Genomic DNA, 23342 nt, shown 5'->3' with positions numbered 1-23342 from the left:
CCAAGATATACTCTTGTACTTAATTCAGTTAAGTCAGAGTGAAGGGGTGACCCGTGATTAGCCGTGCGGTAGCTGTGCCTGGTATTTTTCATCCGAGATGAGAGATCCGACAGTTGATTAGCCACACAGAAACCGTGCTTGGACCATTTTCACTGAGAGAACAGATGGTAGCCATTGACAATGGTGATCCACCAACATACAGCTTGCCATGGAAGGGAGCATGCATGATTGGATGAAGACAATAGGAAAGCAGAAGTTCAGAAGCAACAAAGCATCTCCAAACGCTTATCTGAAATTCTCACCAATGAATTACATAAGTATCTTTATTTTAATTTACGTTTTATTTATCTTTCAATTATCAAAACTCATAACCAATTGAATCCGCTTGACTAAGATTTACAGGATGACCATAGCTTACATCAAACCGGTAATCTCCGTGGGATCGACCCTTACTCGTGTAAGGTTTTATTACTTGGACGACCCAGTGCACTTGCTGGTTAGTTGTACCGGAGTTGTGAAAAGTGTGATCACAATTCCGTGTATCACATATCAAAACAATGAATGATTCAACTTCAAATCAGTTGAATGAGAGAAATTTTAATTATTCTTTTGAATCGAATCAAGCAGACGAGGTTTGGATTATTCAATTTTGAACTGAATTGAATGGAATACAATCACTAAATCCAGTTATTTATGAACACAATTTTATGTTCATTTAGAATTGTACATTGGTTTTGTGATGGTATTTCTCATTTCATTCAAGACGCAGGTGTTCTGAATTTTAATTTTTATATAATGCACAATTTTTGGTTCATTTAGTATTATACAATGGTTTCGCTTTGATAATATTTTCGGTTCATTCTAGACGTAGGTGTTGCTAAATTCGAATTGATATAATGGATAAATGTTTGGTTCATTTGGTATAATACAATGATTTTAATTTAATAATATTTTCAGTTCATTTTACAGTCCAGGTGTGTTGTGGATGAACAATTTGTCCCAAAGGTTGGGATGACTTTCAAGACACTGGAAGAAGCTGGAAAGTTCTACAAAGATTATTCCAAACTTGTCGATTTTTCTACCGAAATAAGAAACCCGACTCAGAAGGGAGATGAGATTAAGAATCAATTAATTACATGTAATAGAGAGGGAGTAAAAATCCAAGATATCTCCAACTCTGAACACAAACCCCTCAGCTCCAATAAACTGTCCAGCCAGGATTTATGTACATATATTGAAGGACGTCAGTCTTTGGATAATTTCAAAAGTTGTTCTCAATCATTCATACCCTTGCTGTCTAGATCGAGCAGAGATGCTCAAACAATACAGGGAGATAAGCATGTTTGTGCGTCGCACCATTGAAAATAACAATGAAGCCGGAATCAGACTGAGTAAAACATATCAGTTATTCATAGCAGTAGTGGGCAATCATCGCGAACTAAGTTTTATCGAAAAAGATGTGAGGAATTATATTACAAGGAAAGCATGGAATGTTTCTGAACAAGACGATGCCAAAGAATTTGGCAAGTACTTATTAAGAATGAAAGAGAAGAATCAAAATTTCTTTTTCGAGATTAACCTTGAAGGTGATCACTCCATCAAAAATGCATTTTGGGCCGATGCAAGAAGCAGAGCTGCATACAAGTATTTTGGAGAATGTTGTTTCATTTCATACAACTTACAACACAAACAGGTATTCAGTTCACTGTGATATAGTTTTAGGTTCACAAAGCCAACACATTTCAGTTCATAACTGTTGCGAGTGTCCATTTTTACTGGTATAATCAGGTTTTTGGTTCTTTTGTGGGTGTGAATCACCACGGTCAGTCGACACTTCTCGGATGCGCTTTGATGAAAAATAAGGACATCTAATCATTCAAATGACTATTCGAATGCTGGCTTCGTTGCATGGGAGGGAAAGGCACCAAAAAGGATTCTTACCAAACAATGCGCATCGATACAAACAATTATTGAGATGTGTATGACAACAACAATTCACCAGTGGTGCTTTTGGCATATCATGAAGAAGATCCCAAGCAAATTAAACGGGTACAAGCCACATGAAGAATTTGAACAAGAGATGAGCCATGTCATTTGGAACTCGTTTACAAAAGATGCATTCGATAGAAATTGGAATGATTTTGTCACAAAGTATGGTGTTGGAGGCAATAAGTGGCTTTCAGGTAACCGAGGTTTTAATTCGAATTATTTGATGCTGTTACTTTTTCGGTGAAAACGAGTATAATGCTCGGTTCATTTTTGCATCCGTTTTCAGTTCATTCTGCAGAGCTATTTGAAGATCGCCATTTATGGATTCCAGTTTATCTGGATCACCACTTTTGGTCTGGGATGAGAAGCACACAAAGGAGCGAGAGCATGCATATATTTTTTAACAAGTTTATCACACGCAATAGCTCCTTAATTCAATTTGTGAAGCAATACAATAATTGCCTAGCAAGAAGAGAGCAAATAGAGAGAGAATTTGATGCTGGAGATTTTCACACCGTGATATCGTGTGCAACAAAATCAGCAATAGAAGCTCAATTTTAGCACGTGTATATTAACGAGAAGTTTAGGAAAGTTCAAGCACAATTCAGAGGAAAGGTGAATTTCATCACAAGATCAATGCATTCCATTCTAGGTTTTATGACATACGAAGTTGTAGATGAGGTTTCTAACTCCACATTCAACAAGTTTTTTGTTACTTATGACGCAATATCACGAGAAGTAAAGTGCCAGTGCTTGCTATTTGAGTCAAGGGATATATTGTGCCGTCATTCTCTAAGTGTCTTAAGCGTTGAGCGAGTAGATAAAGTGGCACCAAAATATATATTGAAACACTGGAGTAAAAACATAAAGAGGAGGCACACACATATCAAGAGCAGTCAAGACGAGACTCTATTGGAGCCAAGAAGAAAGAGATTCAACGATTTGGTGTTTCAGTCCCATAATATTTGTGAATTTGTGGCAGAATCTGAGGAGTTTACTAGAATTTTGCACCACGCTTTTGATAATGTCATGGCAGAGATGCAAGAATATCAAGCGAAAAGTAAAGGTAAAAGTTAGTTATCTCACGAAGACGTGACGTTGAGTGATGTTAACAACCTTTAAAGGCCCTATGTGTTAGAATAGGAGGCCGTCCCAAGAACGGATTGGGACCAAATATGGAAAAAAAGATTGCAAATGCAACAAAGAAAAAGAAAAAGCCAACTCTAAGCGAGGTAACATTGATTTGCTTTTGATTAGGAAAAAATTCATTTGTGCATTTTGCTAATATATGATTTATTTTCTTTTTTGCAGTTGAACCTTTTAGATGGTGGATCAATGATTCAGTCAAGCTCCAGCATTTATGATGCACATGATATGAATTATCCCAGAGAGGATTATAGAAGTTTTAGTTTTTATTAATATAAATTTCGATTCATGTATGACCAAATTTCGGTTCATTTAAGTTCTAGGAGGGTTAATTTCGATTCATGTTATGTTTTATTGAATAACCACTTTTTTTTTCAAATTAACTTTCTGCAATTGTGTTATGTTAAATAGTTTAGGTGTTTCTGAAATTGAATAGTGATATATACACTTTTTCGGTTCATTTGTATTTTTGGGGCTCTTGATGTTTGATAAATACATTGAATCCATACACTGTGAACCTAGATTCATTCAAAACAGTAGCCCAGACAGTTCCAACAAATATATACATTAACATTAAGATTAACATTAACATTTACATTAACATTAACATATATACATTAAAGAAGAAGTGTTTACTTTTTTACAACGAGTTAAACAAATTAGTGTTAATTACGATTCCTTACACCAAGTCAAAGAAACTATAACTTATTTACTTTCTATATCCTCAGACTTGAATTTACAAAAAGGGCTTAAGAGGGCAACGGATGGCTTTGGGAGTCTTATCGCTTCAGATGCCTCAATGAAATTGCTTAATTTGAACTCAAATAAAATAAGAAATGAACCAAAATAAATTAATTTAGAAATTACTTACATGTTTCCTGTTTTTACATTTATACTTTCCTTTTTTAACATTTTCAAGATCAATTGTTTCCAGCAATTTCATCACATATATCGCACAATCATAACTAAGAAATAAGAAAGTAAAATATGATTAAAAGTAGACACAATAAAACATATTAATTAAAGTACTATAGCAAAAAAAGATTTACTTTGTTTGTTGACTGCTGATCGTGATATATGGTGCTTCAATGCCTTCTCCGTCCTCTATCAAAGGTTTTGCCTCAGTATAAACCCTCATCTAGGATACTATTAAGCCTTGAAAAGGATACAAAAAGTGATTGATGATGGCTATAAATAAGAGATAATTTACAACATAAATATGTATTATATAAATAACTTACAACAAAATTTGTTTAAAGTTATTCTAGATTGAGGTATTTCATCTTTATTTTTCTTGACGGGGTCAAGCACATAGAAGGCCTTCTTTTTGACATCGGCAATCCACAACCACCAATGTCCTCCATGGCAAACCGGTACAAACAGCTGAAGTTTTGGAAAGTGATAGAATATTTCAGTCTAAATGATAGCAAGTGACATAATTATTAAAGAAATTTTAGAAATCACAACTTACAAATGGATGTGATGCTAGTTTTCTTTTGTCAAGAAAAGGGAGGTAGTCCTTATATTGAGTGATCTGATAGGCCTTCTTAGTATTTGGATTAATGTAGTCTTCATTATGGAGTCCCATCATTCAACTCTGCCAAATGAACCTCAGTTAAATCACAAATGAACCGAATTACATTAGATTTAAACTAGTAGTCATATACATTCAATCAGCAAGAAAGCACATTTCATTTCATTTCTGCATGCAAATAAACTCAATTAAATTAACAGATGAACCAAATTTTTTAAGGAATAATAGATTTGGTGAATACATAGCAGTAGTGTCAAGTGAACCTAACTCAATTCCCAAATGAACCGAATTTTCGATTCAGATTTGAACTAGAAGTCATATACATTCAATCAGTAAGAAAAACACATTTTTAATTCATTTCTTCATGCAAATGAGCTCAGTTAAACTAACAAATGAACTAAATTATTTATCAGAACCAATAAATTATTTAAGGAATAAAAAATTTGGCTTACCACAACATCTGTCAGCACACAGTATACTTCTTCCTCAAATCGATGACATTTTCTGTTGTTGAGAAGCATACACATTGTATTGACCACCTATAGGAAGAAAATTTATTAGATATATATGCATATAAAATTTTTTAGAAAAATCATTAATGTTAATGTAATAGGTGAAGAATTTACCGTATTTTCTACATCTTGTCCGAGTGTTAGAGACAAGAAGTGGAATCTAGCCGCCTCCAAATGCGCTTCATGGTCCAACATGAATATCGTGTCATATTCATTGGTTGTATCTTTGAAAACCTTTAATTTTTTATCCATTGATAACATTTCTCCCTCAACTCCTCTATCATTTCTTTTCTTTCTCCGGAGTCTTGTACCATTCAAGGGTGCTCAAAATCGGCTCTGCACTGGTTCCCTCAGCAAATTATAATGCTGCTATCACCCCAGCATCCATCACCACCTCTGACAACATTTCACGTTGTATTACTGTTAGTTGAGAGATCGAGTGACTTGGTTGAAAGGTCGGGAGACTTACGCCAAGACTGAAGGAAGGTGTATCATCTTTTCAATGCTGAGGACAGGGAGAACTGTAAGATGACAGAGGAAAGTTTTAACTAATAATAAAAAAGTATTATGATATAATATCAAAACTAATAAAAAGGATATTAATTAAAACTTACACATTCTGTGGAGGTTCTTGATCCGTTTGCCTTGCAGAAGATTCTTTGCAAGCTTGGTGTTGGGGTTCTAGAGGACAGGTGTAATAAATAGAAAATAGTCTAATAATGAACCAAATTTACTTCATTTATGGATTCAAATGAACCTTAAATAAACGAAGTAATGAACCGAAATTACTCCAGATTTGAACAAGAAGTAATTTAGACTCAATCATAAAAAAAACATAGTGAATTCATATCTGGATTTAAATATACCTCAAATAAACTAAGGAATAAACCGAAATAACTATTATATACCATCAAAACTAATAAAAAATATTTTAAGTAAAACTTACACATGAAGAAGTGCTTCTTGTTCAAATTGCCTTGCCAAAAGTTCTTCGCAGGGTTGCTGTTGTGGTTCCAGAGGGCTGCTGCATTAAACAAAAAAGAGTTCAAAAATGACCCGAAATTATTATCCTATACCATTAAAACTAATAAAAAGAATTTTAAGTACAACTTACTCATTAATAGAAGCTTTTTCTATTTGACTTGGTTGAAAGGCTAGGGGACTTATGCCAAGGCTGAAGGAAGGTGTGATGAATCCATATTTGATGATAAATTTTTGTTTGATTTGAGTGGATTTCATGAAATAAACCCACATTTATTCACCAAAATAGCATGCTTTTGTGTTTTCTCTCTAAATTATATCCAATTGTGAAAACATGCTATTTTGTGCTTAAATTAATCAATTTCATTCCACTTTCATTCCATTCGATGCCTTGATGGTTTTGATGAGTGATTTCAGGTGTAATAAGTTGGAATGGCTTGATAATAATGGAAGAAAAGCATTGAATTGAGAGAAAACATGAAGAAATCAAAGGAGAGAAGCATTTCAGAGTGTGCCTACACACACCTTCTGTGCCTACGCACAAGGGTCAAAATTAGCAAGTGTGCCTACGCACAACTTCTGTGGGTACGCAGAGAATGAAAATTAGCAAGTGTGCCCATGCACAACTTCTGTGCGTACGCATAGGAGGAAAAATCAGCAAGTGTGCGTACGCACACATCTGTGCGTTACCACAAGTACCAGCGCGCGACTTCATTAAAAAGTCAGGTAGCTCACGATTTTGAGGGCTTTTTGGCCCATTTTTGAAGGTGCTGAAGCATATATGAAGGAGCAAGCAACACCATACACTAATATACATCATACAACACACTTAGGATAGTTTTAGGGTAGTTTAGTTTACGTTTTCTCTCAAATTTCTTAGGATGTAATTAGGGTTTATCTACAAGTTTTCAATTCCCAATTTTGATCTTGGATTCTAGCTATTTTCATTGTAAATATTTTCTTAATTTTCTCTTTTATTGCACTACTTGTTCTACATTTTCTTACACTTTAATTTCCTTTGTCAATATATACATAGTTTTGTAATTTTGAGTTTGAGTTAATGAATTTGATGTTTGATGGTTATTATTTGTTTGTTTGAGTTACTAGTGTTGATTTTGATCATTGGTTGTTCATTATTTTAAGTAATTTTCCAATTTTTCCATGTTTTATGATTATGCCCACTATGTGTTTGATGAAATGCCAATTTTGATTATGGGGTAAATTTCAACCCCTTGCCTTGGGGAAATGAGTATATGAATTATTAGAGTCACAATGTCCGACATTTAGTGATAATTCTTGGGTTGTTAATTGTCCTTGTTTTCACTAACGCTAGATTCTTACTAAGGTAATTAGTAAGTTAGTTAGGATTTGCGGATTAAGCACAATTATGCTCCCTTGACTTACTCTTTGATGTTAAGAGTTGGTTAGGTGAGATTAATCCATCATAATTATCATAGTTGTGGTTATGGCAAGGAAGGAATTCCATAACTCATACCAAGTCAAGGCTTTATTTATGTTTTAAACCACTTTTCCATCAATTTTGAGTCTTACTTATCCATATTACATACATAGTTCTTTTATTCCTTTATTACTTTATTAATTGCAATTTTGGATCATTCTTTTATCTCTTTATTGCTTGCTTCATCATTGAAAATCCCTCGCTTTTTGCAACCAAAATTGTGCGCTTATTGGCACTAGTTCTTAGGGAAGACGACCCGAGGTTTGATTACTCTCGGTTAATTTGAATTAGAAATTTTAAACTTTGATTGGGAGGGTTATTTGTTGGTTTGGACTATGCTATCAATGAAGAAATTTTTTTGCTAAATTTTTGAACCATCGTGATCCTCTCTATCAAGGTGCATCATCTTCCCAATGCCGAGGACAGGGAGAACTGCAAGACGATAGAGGAAAGTTTTAACCAATAATCAAAAAGAATTTTGATATAACATCAAAACTAATAAAAAGGATATTAACTAAAACTTACACATTTTGTGGAGGCTCTTAATCCATTTTCCTTGTATAAGATTCTTTGCAGACTAAGTGTTAGGGTTTCGAAGGGCAGCTGTAATGAATTTACTTCATATTTGAACTAGTAGCAAAAAAAGCTCAGTCATCAAGAAGAACACATCGAATTTATTTCTGGATTCAAATGAACCTCAAATAAACGAAGTAATGAACTAAAATTACTCCGGAGCAGTAATTTAAACTCAATCATAGAAAAAAACACAGCGAATTCATATCTGGATTCAAATGAACTTCAAATAAACTAAAGAATAAACCGAAATTACTATTATATATACCATCAAAACTAATAAAAAATATTTTAAGTAAAACTTGCACATTAAGAGGTGCTTTTTGTTCCAATTGCCTTGCCAGAGGTTCTTCGCAGGGTTGCTGTTGTGGTTCCGAAGGGCTGCTGCATTAAACAAAAAAGAGTTCAATATTGACCTGAAATTATTATCCTATACCATTAAAACTAATAAAAATAATTTTAAGTACAACTTACTCATTTATAGAAGCTTTTTCTGTTTGACTTGGTAAAGGTCTTTTGATGTTTTATTATCTCTTCTACAAGAGAACTTGGAAGAGACACTGCAATAGGAACTCTAAAGAAGGTAACAAGGAAGAAGTTAATGTTGAATGATTAGAATAGGAACTGAGAAACTGAAAGCTGAACATTGAAAAACTCACATATCCAGAGGTTGAGAATGAATTTCTTCTCCAACCGCTATGATTTATAGTTGAGAATCAAGTATATTGCTGCTAACAATTAAACAAAGATTTTGTGTGATTAATTTAACAAAAATTATTACCTAGATCTAAAAGACCAACGTAAATATTTCAACTTACATATTTGGAGGTTGTAAACTCTGTTTTTCCTTTTTTTTTCATGCCATTTCCTTCTTCTAAAAACTCTTACCCGAATTTCAGGGGTATTTTTCCTAATAAAAAAGATACCAAATTAAAATCATCAACTAAGATTAAAATCGGAGGATTAAAAACATATCAAATTTATTTTTGGATTCAAATAAACCTCAATTAAACCACATAGAAATGAACCGAATTTACTCCATATTTGAACCTCAAGTAAACTCTGTTTTTCATTCAATTATTTGTTCTAAAAATTTTAATCGGGGATTTTAGGGGTATTTTTTCTAAGAAAAAGATACGAAACTAAAATCATCAACCAAGATACTCTAATTAAAAGCATAAGATGTAAAATAAAAAGTTAAAAGGAATTACTTGGTATTGCCTAGTGCATTTACCGTGACACTCTTGCCGCCAGAATATCACGCTATCGGCTGTACCACTCTGATAGCTTGGATATTACAACGACTTTAAACATATTTAATATTAAGGCTCTTCTTAAGTTGTTACATAGTGGAGGAAGGAGTGATGGTTGCCAAGGGAATCCAAAGCTCATTAAGAAAGACAATTCAAGCTTTGGGATTCAAGCATGGTGTGAAGCACAAATGAGTGGTTTCCGGAAAATGTTGGGATGCGTTAAGGGTAATTTGATATTTTGTCCATTCGTCCATCTGGCTTGAAGCATAGAGATCAACAAGAAGGAGAATAGGAAACTAGAATATGGGATCCCGGAGGAGCTTTGAAGTGCAAGCTTGGATGGAAATTCAATGAGGAGTGGAAACATAGGCCACCCTAACAAGAGTCTCCTCAAAAAGTCCAACTTAAGGACTATAAACTAAAGTGCTAGGTGCGAGACACCCCACCATGGTAACATTTTTCCAACCCTTCTGTTTGTTTATAATTTGGCTTAATTGCATTTTTGTTTATCTTAGCTAGCGTAGGATTAGTTTAATTTTGAGTTTAGTAGGTTAATTTTCATATGGATCACGCATTTATGGATTTTTGAATGTTGATGGGTCGAACTTTTGTTGAGCTAAGGTAGACTGCCCTAGAATTTGAAGAAAAGTTTTTCGAAAAACAGGGCACTGTGCGTGCGGACACTCTTATGCGTACGCACACAATCTTTATATTTTGCGCTCTGTGCATGCGCACCTCTTTGTGCGCGCGCACACAAGCCTATGCGTCCTCTGTTAAGAGCGCTCGCACGACTTGTGCGTGGGTGCTCCCCTATTTTTCTTGCGCTTTGTGCGTGCGCACCCATCTGTGCATATGCACACAAACCTCTTTTCGCACTCTGTACGCGCACACAGCCTTGTGCGTCCACACACCAGCTTTCACCCTTTCTGCTGGGAGCACTGGCACGCCTTGTGCATGTGAACCCGTATACATTTTTGTTCTTGTGCGTGTGCACGGTCCCTAGTGCACGCGCACACATGATCCTTCCCCAAGTTATTAAAAAAAAGAGTCTTCTGTGCGTGTGCACACACTTGTGCATACGCACACTTCTTAATCCTCTATCTGCTCAGAGCGTTCGCATACGCTTGTGCGTCCACTCACTTTCTCTGTTTCACCCTGTGTGCATACGCACCAGTGTTGTTTTGGGCAAAATTTTGATTGCACTTTGAATTAAGCCCTAACACACTTCCGCCCCCTCCACCCCTCTCTTCTCTTGATTTTCCCTTGTTTTTCTACTTATTTTACTTAGTTTTCACTGCATCTCATTTTCATTTTAGTAATTATATTAGTTTTGGTTTAGTTGTTTGTTAATTAAATAAATTCCAAGTATTTGATTGATGTTGATTGGGTTGCTTCTTGATTGAATTTCATCAATGCACTTATACTTTGCTTTAAATACTAGGACCTAGTGGGTTTGATGATTCATGTTTTGATCGTATCCTAGGACAAATTATTTAGGAGTGCATATTAAATTAAGTGAATTCAGTTGAAATTACTTGTTCATCATGATTTTCATATCAAATTCATCACATGACCGGTACTTGTTTCTTGTTAATGCTTTGCATTTGTTTGAGTGACTCAACTTGATTCTTATTAAGCTTATCACTTTTTGCAATGAGTACCTTTACCATGTGAGTATTTCATTATGTTTAAGGATGAACAAGTAGTTTTCTTTTCATCATGGAATTAGTTATTGTTGATTGTGCCATTTTACATTCATCTTGCGCTTTCACTTGCACAATTTTAATATCCAATATCTCATATATTGATGAGCGGATAATTTATACGCTTTTTGACATTGTTTTTACGTAGTTTTTAGTATGTTTTAGTTACTTTTATTATATTTTTATTAGTTTTTATGCAAAAATAACATTTCTGAATTTTACTATGAGTTTGTGTGTTTTTTTGTAATTTCAGGTATTTTCTGGCTGAAATTGAGGAACCTGAGCAAAAGTCTGATTCAGAGGCTAAGAAAGGACTGGAGATGTTGTTGGATTCTGACCCTCTTGTACACGAAGTGGATTTTCTGGAGCTACAAAAGCCCAATTGATGCACTCTTAATTGCGTTGGAAAGTAGACATCTTGGGCTTTCCAGAAATGTATAATAGTCAACACTTTGCCCGAGATTTGATGGCCCAAACTGGCATTTAAATGCCTACCAAAGACCCTTTTTTGGCGTAAAACGCTAGAATTGGCACCAGAACTGGAGTTAAACGCCCAAACTGACATCCAAGCTGGCGTTTAACTCTAGAAAAGGCCTATGCACGTGTAAATCTCAATGCTCAGCCCAAGCACACACCAACTGGGCCCCGGAAGTGGATTTCTGCACTATCTACACTTAGTTACTTATTTTCTATAATACTTAGTAACTAGTTTTAGTATAAATAGCACTTTTTATTATTGTATTCATATCTTTTAAATACTTTGGAGACTATCTTATGTTACATTTGGAGGTTGGCCACACGGCCATGCCTAGACCTTTTTCTCTTATGTATTTTCAACGGTGGAGTTTCTACACCTCATAAATTAAGGTGTGGAGTTCTGCTGTCGTTCATGAATTAATGAAAGTACTATTGTTTTTCTTTCAATTCACGCTTACTTCTTCTCCAAGATATACTCTTGTACTTAATTCAGTTAAGTCAGAATGAAGGGGTGACCCGTGACAATCACCCACTATCTTCGTTACTCGCTTAGCCAAGATCTGCGTGCCTGACAACCACAAACGGTCTACATGATGTTCAACGTAGTCACTGGACGACAGCCAGATTATATTCTCTTGGGTCTCTGATCCGCGATTCGCATCGTCTCTCCTGACAATAGAGCATCCGATTCTGAGATTAGAACCTTCGTGGTATAGGCTAGAACCATTGGCAGCATTCCTGAGATCCGGAAAGTCTAAACCTTGTCTGTGGTATTCTGAGTAGGATCTGGGAAGGGATGACTGTGACGAGCTTCAAACTTGTGAATGTTGGGCGCAGTGACAGTGTGCAAAAGGATAAAGATCCTATTCCGACGCTAGTGAGAACCGACAGATGATTAGCCGTGCGGTAGCTGTACCTGGTATTTTTCATCCGAGACGAGAAATCCGACAGTTGATTAGCCGTGCAGAGATCGTACCTGGTATTTTTCATCCGAGAGGATCATACAGCTTGCCATGGAAGGGAGCACGCATGATTGGAAGAAGACAATAGGAAAGCAGAGGTTCAGAAGCAACAAAGCATCTCCAAACGCTTATCTGAAATTCTCACCAATGAATTACATAAGCATCTTTATCTTTATTTTATGTTTTATTTATCTTTTAATTATCAAAACCTCATAACCATTTCAATCCGCCTGACTGAGATTTACAAGATAACTATAGCTTGCTTCAAGCTGACAATCTCCGTGGGATCGACCCTTACTCACGTAATGTATTACTTGGATGACCCGGTGCACTTGCTGGTTAGTTTTGTGGAGTTGTGAAAAGCGTGAATCACAATTTCGTGCACCATATATTCAATTCACTTTAGTTGTGGTTACCTAGGTTTGTTTGTGCCTTAACTCTTACTTATGCTTTACTTACAACCTAGGCCACTTAATTGAGGAACACATGCTTTTTATTTTACTTTTGTGGTTATCGTTCTACCCGGCCAATGTGTGTGTTCTAAACTGTGTGCACACTTAGAATACACACATTGTCTTCTATCGTACCACACTCATATAAACGTTTTCCTCAATTCTTGCTTGTTTGTTTTATACAACGACCTGAGCCCCGGTGCCCACCAGCTAAAGGTGGAGCCTCACATCTCTTCACCCCCGGATTATGTGCATGCATGGAGGACCGTGCAACGTTTAAGTGTGGGGAAGGATCCGCAATTTTTGGGGCATAAATTTTTCTTTCTAACACTTTGAACTATTTTTTTTAGTTTTTAGTAGTTATGTTTTTTGTGAATATTAGTTAGTATTTCATTTTATTACATTTTACTTAGTTTGCTTATACATATATCTTAGTTTGCTTATACCTTTATAGTAGTAAATATTTGCATGTTACCTAGTATAGGAAATAAAGTTGGTAAAAACAACAAAAGAATTTACAAGAAATCTCTTTTAGGTCATTCCATTGATTAGATTTGAAACTTGTTTTTCAACTTGCTTGAAGTATTTTTCTTATGGAACATAGAAAAGAGCTTGAACAAAACACCTAGTGAGACTTGAGCTTTAATGAATGGTTGCACATTTTCAACCATAAATTTTATTCTTGTGTGTTATACTCCTTTGCGATTGTGATCTTAGATTTGTTTGAGTCTTTATGTTCTATATTTAATATTTTGAATGCATTTAGTATGATTGAGGCCATTTTTTAATTGAACTCACTAACCCATATGGCCAACCCTTATATCTACTATTGTAACCCAATTTTGAGCCTTTTGATTCCCCTTTTGTTCTAATTTGAAGCACATCTTTCTCCCTAAGTGAAAAACTATTAATGTCCATGAATTGTATCTTTGATTAGCTTGGATTGAAGAGAGTGTGTTACTCAAGTGGGGGGAAATTTGTGGGGGAAACATTGGTAGTGAGTTTACTTTGAGTATTCATTGAGAAAATTTGGCAAATTGGGTAAACATTCATGCATTCATTACTGAAAACATATGCATCTCTTTTTTATGATAAAAGAAAAGAAAAATTTTGGTGTACATGCTTTGTTTATTTAAAAAAAAGAAGAAAAAAGAAGAGAAAAGAAAAAATAGAAAAGAAAAATGAATGATAATAAGAATGTATATAAAGGATGCATATGTGGTTGAATTAGAAAGAAGAATGTATGAGTGAGTGTGAAAAAAGGGAATGAATGGGAAGTTAGCTTGTTTTTCTTTTAGTGTAAAAAGGTTAATATAGGATTAGGTGGGACACTTGAGCTAATAAAAGATCCAATCTACTAGTCCACTTAACTATATTAATCCTACCCTTACCCTAACCCCATTACAACCCTCCAAAGACCTCATGATATTTGCATTCATGCATCAAATGTTGTTGATTGTCAGATGACTAGTAAATCCTACAAAACATGATTAAAGCAGAATTGAGTAATTAAGCTGATAAACCACTATTTTATGGTTTATCTTGTGTTTAATTGAGTAGTTTCATCAAGTCTTCACCCACTTATTCATACTAATTTCATGATTTTATAATCCCTTCCTAATATTGTTTTATGATTGAAAACTTTCTTCCTAAAGATCTTTAATTAGTATATTTTAATTCTCCTTTATACCATTCGATGCCGTGATCCATGTGTTAAGTGTTTCAGGCTTTATAGGGCAGGAATGGCTTAGAAGATGGAGAGGAAGCTTGCAAAAATGGAAGGAACACAAGAAACTAAGGAGATGACCAGCGAACACCGACGTGCGCGCATGGCTCACGCGAGTGCGCATAATGGAGAAAATTGTAGCGACGCGTGTGCGTGCCTGACGCGTACGCGTGGATTGGAGTCTGCACAAATGACGCGAATGCATGGACGATGCGTATGTGTGACAAGGAAATTCGCCAAATGACACGCGCGTAGACGACGCGTACGCGTGACCTTCGCGATCTGCAGAATTAACAGAAAACGCTGGGGGCGATTTTGAGCTGCGTTTTGACCTAGTTTTCGGCCTAGAATCACAGAATAAAGCCAGAAAACATGCAGAGACTCAACACACACACAGAGATACATTCACATAATCTTATTAGGATAGTTTTAGGTTTTTAAATCTGAATTTAGAGAGGATTACTCTCCCTCTAGGTTCTCCTTTACATTCATAGTTTATTTGTTTTGCTTTTGGATATTAAAGAGTCATTACCTCCGTTGAAGATACTATTCGAGTTTGTTTCCTTACTTGCTCTTTTATTTATTCCATATTCTTAATTCTTGTTTAAAGTGATAGTTGGATTATTTTCATGGATTGTTAGTGAAAAGGATTACTTTATCTTTAATTAATTTTCAAAGCTTTATTTTATTCAATTTATTATGTCTTCTTTTTATATTTCTATGAGCATTATATTCATGTCAATGGAGTAGACTCCATACTTGATATGGGGGTTGATTAAAAGGAGACACTTGAGTTGGAAGGCTTAAGTGATGGTTGAATTGGAAATTGTTGGCTAGTTCTGTATTTACTAACGCTAGACCTTCCCAAGGGAGAGGACTAGGATTTGCGAATAAGAGTTAGCTCAATCACTTGACTTTCCTTTATTTAGTAAGGGTTAACTAAGTGAAAACAATAACCTTTTTAATACTACACTTAAGAGACCCCAACAAGGATAGAACTTCCAATTAATCATTCCCTCAGTCAAGGCTTTTTATCTAGAATATTAATAATCATTCTTAGTTTTTATTGCTTTAATTTACAATTATTTAATTACTCGTTATCCAAACTTAAACTCTCTTGGAAATTCCTAATTAATAAAATAGCATCCTTTCTCGCAACTCGTTGGGAGACGACCTGGGACTCATACTCCCAGTATTTTTATTCAGAATTTTTGTGACACTCTTCTAAATTGGTGAGGCGGATTTTAGCTGGTTAAGAGCTATACTCGCAACGCTGTTCTATTATATTATAATCTCTTAATTGGCCTAACTTCTGCCACGCACCATAAGCCCTACAAACTGAGCGACTAGAGTGTATACACATCCGGTGAGGGGTTCAATTGCTCAATTCTATGTTCTCATTTCTTATCTTGTATCTTCTTGCAAGTTGCTTGTTAGTTTTTGGAAATTTCAAATCAAATCTTTGGACATTAATCATATTGCTATATTTTCTTGCCTTAGCCCTAAGGATTTATTTTGGATTGATTGGAATTCTATTGTTTGTTTTTGCCAAACTCAATAGAGACCATAGTATAGATATAGATAGATAGCATTTTGCATAGTTGCATGCATATAAGTATTTTCATTGAATAAGTTGCTTGTCCTTTTACCCGTCTCCTTTGATTATGATTAGCATGAGGACATGCTATTATTTAAGTGTGGAGGAATTGATGAATCCATATTTGATGATAAATTTTGGTTTGATTTGAGTGGATTTCATCATATAAACCCACATTTATTCACCTAAATAGCATGCTTTTGTGTTTTCTCTCTAAATCATGCCCAATTGGGAAAACATGCTATTTTATGCTTAATTTAATCAATTTTATTTCACTTTCATTCTATTCGATGCCTTGATGGTTTTGATGAGTGATTTAGGTATAATAGGTTGGAATGGCTTGATAAGAGTGGAAGAAAAGCATAGAATTGGGAGGAAACATGAAGAAATCAAAAGAGAGAAGCATTTCAGAGTGTGCCTACGCACACCTTCTGTGCCTACGCACAAGGGTCAAAATCAGCAAGTGTACCTACGCACAACTTCTGTGCGTATGCACAGAACAGAAATAAGCAAGTGTACCCATGCACAACTTCTGTGCATACAGACAAGTACCAGCGCGTGACTTCATTAAAAAGTCACGTGGCTCGCAATTTTGAGGGCTTTTTAGCCCATTTCTAAAGGTGCTAAAGCATATATGAAGGGGCAAGCAACACCATACACTAATATACATCATACAACACACTTAAGATAGTTTTAGGGTAGTTTAGTTTAGGTTTTCTCTCAAATTTCTTAGGATGTAATTAGGGTTTATCTACAAGTTTTCAATTCCCAATTTTGATCTTAGATTCTAGCTATTTTCATTGTAAGTATTTTCTTAATTTTCTCTTTTATTGCACTACTTGTTCTACATTTTCTTATACTTTAATTTCCTTTGTCAATATATACATAGTTTTGCAATTGTGAGTTTGAGTTAATGAATTTGATGTTTGATGGTTATTATATGTTTGTTTGAGTTACTAGTGTTGATTTTTTATCATTGGTTGTTCATAGTTTTAAGTAATTTTCCAATTTTGCCATGTTTTATGATTATGCCCACTATGTGTTTGATGAAATGCCAATTTTGATTATGGGGTAAATTTCCACCCATTGGCTTGGGGAAATGAGTATATGGATTATTAGAGTCATAATGTCCGATATTTAGTGATAATTCTTGGGTTGTTAATTGTCCTTGTTTCCACTAACGCTAGCTTCTTACTAAGGTAATTAGTAAGTTAGTTAGGATTTACGAATTAAGCACAATTATGCTCACTTGACTTACTCTTCGATGTTAAGAATTGACTAGGTGAGATTAATCCATCATAATTATCATAGTTGTGGTTATGGCAAGGAAGGAATTCCATAACTCATCCCAAGTCAAGGCTTCATTTATGTTTTGAACCACTTTTCCATCAATTTTGAGTCTTACTTGTCCATATTACATACAAAGTTATTTTATTCCTTTATTACTTGACTAATTGCAATTTTGGATCGTTCTTTTATCTCTTTATTGCTTCCTTCATCATTGAAAATTCCTCGCTCTTCACAGCCAAAATTGTGTGCTTATTGGCACTAGTTCCTAGGGAAGATGACCCGAGGTTTGATTACTCTCGGTTAATTTGAATTAGAAATTTTAAAATTTGATTGAGAGGGTTATTTGTTGGTTTGGACTATGCTATCAACGAAGAAATTGTTTTGCTAAATTTCTGAACCATCGTGATCCTCTCTATTAAGGTGCATCATCTTCCCAATGCCGAGGACAGGTAGAACTGCAAGACGATAGAGAAAAGTTTTAACTAATAATCAAAAAGCTTTATGATATAACATCAAAACTAATAAAAAGGATATTAACTAAAACTTACACATTTTGTGGAGGTTCTTGATCCATTTGCCTTGCATAAGATTCTTTGCAGGCCTAGTGTTGGGGTTTCGAAGGGCAGCTGTACTGAATTTACTTCATATTTTAATTAGTAGTAAAAAAAGCTCAATCATCAAGAAAAACACATCGAATTCATTTCTGCATTCAAATGAACCTCAAATAAACGAAGTAATGAACCGAAATTACTCCAGATTTGAACAAACAGTAATTTAGACTCAATCATAGAAAAAAACACAACGAATTCATATCTAGATTCAAATGAACCTCAAATAAACTAAGGAATAAACCGAAATTACTATTATATATACCATCAAAACTAATAAAAGAGATTTTAAGTAAAACTTACACATTAAGAGGTGCTTTTTATTCCGATTACCTTCTCAGAGGTTCTTCGCAAGGTTGCTGTTGTGGTTCCGGAGGGCTGTGATAAACCACTATTTTATGGTTTATCTTGCGCTCAATTGAGTGCTTTTTTATCAAGCCTTTGCACATTTATTCATACAATTTGCATGAGTTTACAATTCCTTCCCAATTTTATTCTATGGTTGAAAACTTGCTTCCTAAGCCTCTAAATTGTGTATTTTAATTTCCCTTTTTACCATTCGATGCCGTGATCTGTGTGTTAAGTGTTTTCAGGCTTTATAGGGCAAGAATGGCTTAGAGGATGGAGAGGAAGCTTGCAAAAATGGAAGGAACACAAGAAATAAAGGAGACAACCAGCGAGGAGCGACGCGCACGCGTGGCTCACGCATGCGCGTGAATTGGAGTTTGCACGGCGATGCGTGCGCATGCCTGACGCGTACGCGTGACGCGCGAAGATGACCAGCGACGCGTTCGTGTGACTGACGTGTATGCATGACATGCACTACCTGCAGAAATCGCAGAAAACACTGGGGGCAATTTTGGGCTGAGTTTGGACCCAATTTTCGGCCGAAAAACACAGACTAGAGCCAGGGGACAAGCAGAGACTCAACACACATTCTCATTTGCATAGTTTTAGTTTTAGATTGAAATCTTAGAGAGAAATCATTCTCCTCTAGGTTTTCTTCACATTCATAGTTCTAGCTTTTATGCTTTTTATGCTTTTGCTTTGGATATTCAGAAGAGTCACTACCTCCGTTGAAGTTTCTATTATTCTAGTTTGTTTTCTTATTCCTTTACTCTTTTATTGCCCATTAACCCTGTTCAGATACGTATGTTTATGATTTTGGGATTTATTAATGCAAAGAACTATTTTTACCTTTAATTGATTTTCAGTTATTATTTTGTTTAAGTTTATCATGTCTTCCTTTTATTCCCTTTATATGTCTGTGAACGTTGTATTCATGTCAATGGAGTAGACTCCCAACTTGACTTGGGAGTTGATTGAAAGGAGACCCTTGAGTTGGAATACTCAAGTGGTGGTTTTAATTGAAAGTTGTTGGCTAATTCTCTATTTACTAATGCTAATCCTTCCATAAGGAGAGGATTAGGACTTGTGGATAAGAGTTAGCTCAATTACTTGACTTTTCTTTATTCGGTAAGGGTTAACTAAGTAAAAACAACAACCTTTTACTATCATACTTAAGAAAATCCAACAAGGATAGAACTTCCGACTAATCTTCTCCCAGTCAAGGCTTTTTACTTTGAATACATAAATCTCTTTTAATTTACATTGCTTTAATTTACAATCACTTATTTTTCTGTTCTCCAACTCTTAAAATTTCTCGGAAAATTTCTAACTAATAAAATAGCACCCTTTTGTCAACTCGTTGGGAGACGACCTGGGATTTCTACTCCCAGTATTTTTATTCTAATTTTGTGACAACCCTTTTAAATTGATAAGTAGAACTTTCGTCAGTTAAGAACTGTACTTGCAACGCTGTTCTTATTATAAATTCTTAATTGGCAAATTTTCGCCCACATCAATTTTTGGCGCCGTTGCCGGGGAGTTGCAATAGTGTGCTAAATTATTAGTTAGTGTAAATACTTTTAATTTTACATATTCGCATATTTTTATTTTATTTTATTACCATGAGCTGTATGTTTCTTTCATTGAATGACGCGTTCACTATCTGACTCGAGCTTAGCCGCGTTTGATCCCGAAATTGAAAGAACTATTTCATGAATTAGGCGAGCTCGGCGTCGGTTAGCCTCTGGGGGTGGTGAAGTTGTTCTTACCAATTCACCAATCTCATCTGAGGGCGAATCTGAAGCACCATCCGAGGAAGAAACAAGCTCCTCTTCTACTGATACTGTTGATTTACGTGCAGGTAATTGATAAACCCATATTTTATGATATATTTTGTGCTTCGTTTGAGTGATTTATTCAATCCTTCACCCACTTATTCATATTAATTGCATGATTTTACTTCTCTTTCCTTATTATGTGATGTATGTGAAAAGCATGTTTTCTATGCTTTAAAATTAATTATTTTAATTACCTTTATTTCCATTCGATGCCGTGATTAGTGTGTTGAGTAGTTTCAGATCTTCTAAGGCAGGAATGACCTAAAGGATGGAAAAGAAACATATAAAATTGGAAGGAAAGTGCAAAATGGAGTTCTGAAGAAACTGGCATCCACGCGATCGCATGGACGACGCAATCGCGTGCCAAGCGCGAATCAACAGCGACGCGGCCACATGACTGACGCGATCGCGCGCCTTAAGCAGAACGAATATGACGCGGTCGCATGACTGACGCGACCGCGTGACAAGAAAAGCTCCGAATGACGCGACCGCGTGACCCACGCGGACGCGTGATAGAGGCCACGCACCAGCAATTGCAGAAAACGCTTCCAGCAATTTCTGAAGCCCTTTTTGGCCCAATCCAAGTCCAGAATGCATAGACCAGAGGTTATAAAGTGTGGAAACGCATCTATTCAGAGAGAGCTCACCAATTTAGTTATTTTCTATTATTTAGATCTAGTTTTGAGAGAGGTTCTCTCCTCTCTCTCTTGGGATTTAGGACTTCTCTTAGTTTTAGGAGTGACTCTCAATCCCAGGTTCTTTATTTTTATTTATTCTTCCAATCTAGTTTATGAACCCTTCATGTTAGATTATAATTTCCCTTATTAATATTATTTGAGGTATTTCAATTCATGATTGCTTTCTTTAATTTATGTTATTGTTGCTTTACATCTTAAGGCATTTTTTTATTCCAGCAAATTTACTCTTTCCTCTTCTGGTCTTGGTTAAGAAAGCAGTAACTCAGGAGTTATCTTATCTCAACATAATTCATAACTGTTATCTTTGCTAATTGAACTGAGCTTCAATAATCCCAAGCTTTTCTCAGGAATTAAATAGGATTCGAAGATCAAACTAATTAGTCCCTTGACTTTCCTTTACTTTAGTAAAGGTTGACTAAGTGGAATTAAGATTCAACTTTCATTGTTATTGATAAGAATAACTAAGTCTGGACTTCCAATTTCTCATACCTTGCCAAAAGTTTGCCTTGCAGCTATTTATTTATTTTAATTGCCATTTAATTTACCCGCCATTAAGTTACTTATTCCTTATTCTTGAAACCCCAATTTACAATCTCCATAACCAATAATAAGAACATACTTCCCTGCAGTTCCTTGAGAAGACGACCCGAGGTTTAAATACTCGGTTATCAATTTTAAGGGGTTTGTTACTTGTGACAACCAAAACGTTTGTTAGAAAGGTTGATTTCTTGGTTTAGTAACTATACTTGCAACGAGTATTTACCATAACTTCTAAACCATCAATCTTCAGCTCTTTCAAAATGGCGCCGTTGTCGGGGATTTGTGCTAACATGTGCCTTATTATTGGTTATTGTACATATTTTTCTTTTACTTGTTTATTTATTTTTGTTTCTCCTTTTTATTTTTAATTGCTACTATGAACTCTCACCCCTCTCGCTTTGAGTTTGGTTCTAACTTTGTTGAAGGAAATAGAAGTTACAGCAGGAATATGCATCAAGGTCAGACCAATCAAGGATGGATGGAGCCAAGAGAATCTAATCAATCCTTCAGGCAACAACACCCTCCAAGATATCATGGACAACGACCATTCTACAATGCATACCCAGCTGATAGATATGGTGGACAACCTTGTAACTACCAACAAGCCCCACCCCGTGCCTATAGACCATCCTCTCAACATAACCTCAGACCACCACACTCACAAGCTTCTCTTCACCATTCGCCACCGTATGATCCTTTCCTACCCCAGTTCCAATCCAATCACTCCCAAGCACCACCACTTCCCTATGTTTCATGTCCAAATCCATCACCCAGAGAATCAGAGGTTCGCCTCAAGGCAACAGTAAATAAACTTCAAACAACCATTCGACAACTGGAGCAAGCAGTAATTCAATTAGCTTCTAAACGCGCGAACATTCAAGGACCGACCACAGCCCCATGTGGACTATCTAATGAAGAGTGTAGCATGAAGGAAACACTAGAGACTCCAGTGGACAAGACAGAGCATGAATTCGTACTAGAACAAGTAGAAGAAGCTGTCATTGTACAAGAAGAAGAGTTGGTTGAAGATCTGGGAGATGCTGAACCTCCATGGGAATCCAGAACTGAAGAGAAATCCGTCAAGGACATTACAGTTAATGCTAAGGAGGATAGCACACGATCCCCAAGGCAAATTGTTTATGAAGAATCAGACGGAATAATCCAAGAAGCAAATTCTCTTGATGATGATAGTCACAAGTCAAGTTTTCTTAGTGATGAACTTGCATCCGCAAGTGAATTCTCTAAGATTGAAGTATCTTCCCCGAGTGAATACGAAGATGATGCGGAGGTAGATTTCTCTCAACCTCCAATCTATGACTCGAGTGATGAGGAAGACATAGAAGACTTTGACCTGGGTGATGATGCGTTTGAAGATCCTTGCAAAGAAGTGGAGAAATTCACAGAAGATTACCAGGGAGCAGAACTTACAGAACCACCAGAAACACCTTCCTCAAGGCCATTACCACCCAATACAAGCTTCAAGTGGGTACAATCCTTAACTTTTAACTTTACTTTTTCACTTGAATATGGTTTACTTGAAACAGATGGCCAGCTTAGAGCCCTCTGCGGCTTTAAGAGTAAGAGGGAAATGGCTCGTGCTCAGAGCTGGTGTACAAGGTTTAATAAGGTTCCACGCTTCAACTTGAAGTGCACAGA

At 35.7% G+C, this 23342-nt stretch overlaps 1 protein-coding gene across 1 annotated transcript; it reads left to right on the top strand.

The window, feature by feature from the left end:
• Positions 1-557: 557 nt before the first annotated feature.
• LOC148576678 (uncharacterized) lies at positions 558-3408 on the top strand. The gene is made up of 6 exons (XM_088502770.1): positions 558-632; positions 970-1152; positions 2081-2183; positions 2288-2513; positions 3128-3221; positions 3301-3408. Exons 1-6 carry the CDS (start codon positions 558-560, stop codon positions 3406-3408), a joined length of 789 nt encoding a protein of 262 aa, XP_088358896.1.
• The last annotated feature ends 19934 nt before the right edge of the window (positions 3409-23342 follow it).

Source organism: Arachis ipaensis, chromosome B1 (genome assembly GCF_059453495.1).
Source record: "Arachis ipaensis isolate K30076 ecotype BB chromosome B1, ASM5945349v1, whole genome shotgun sequence".
Taxonomy (NCBI): Eukaryota; Viridiplantae; Streptophyta; class Magnoliopsida; order Fabales; family Fabaceae; genus Arachis; species Arachis ipaensis.
This window is presented reverse-complemented; position numbering and strand designations above follow the sequence as displayed.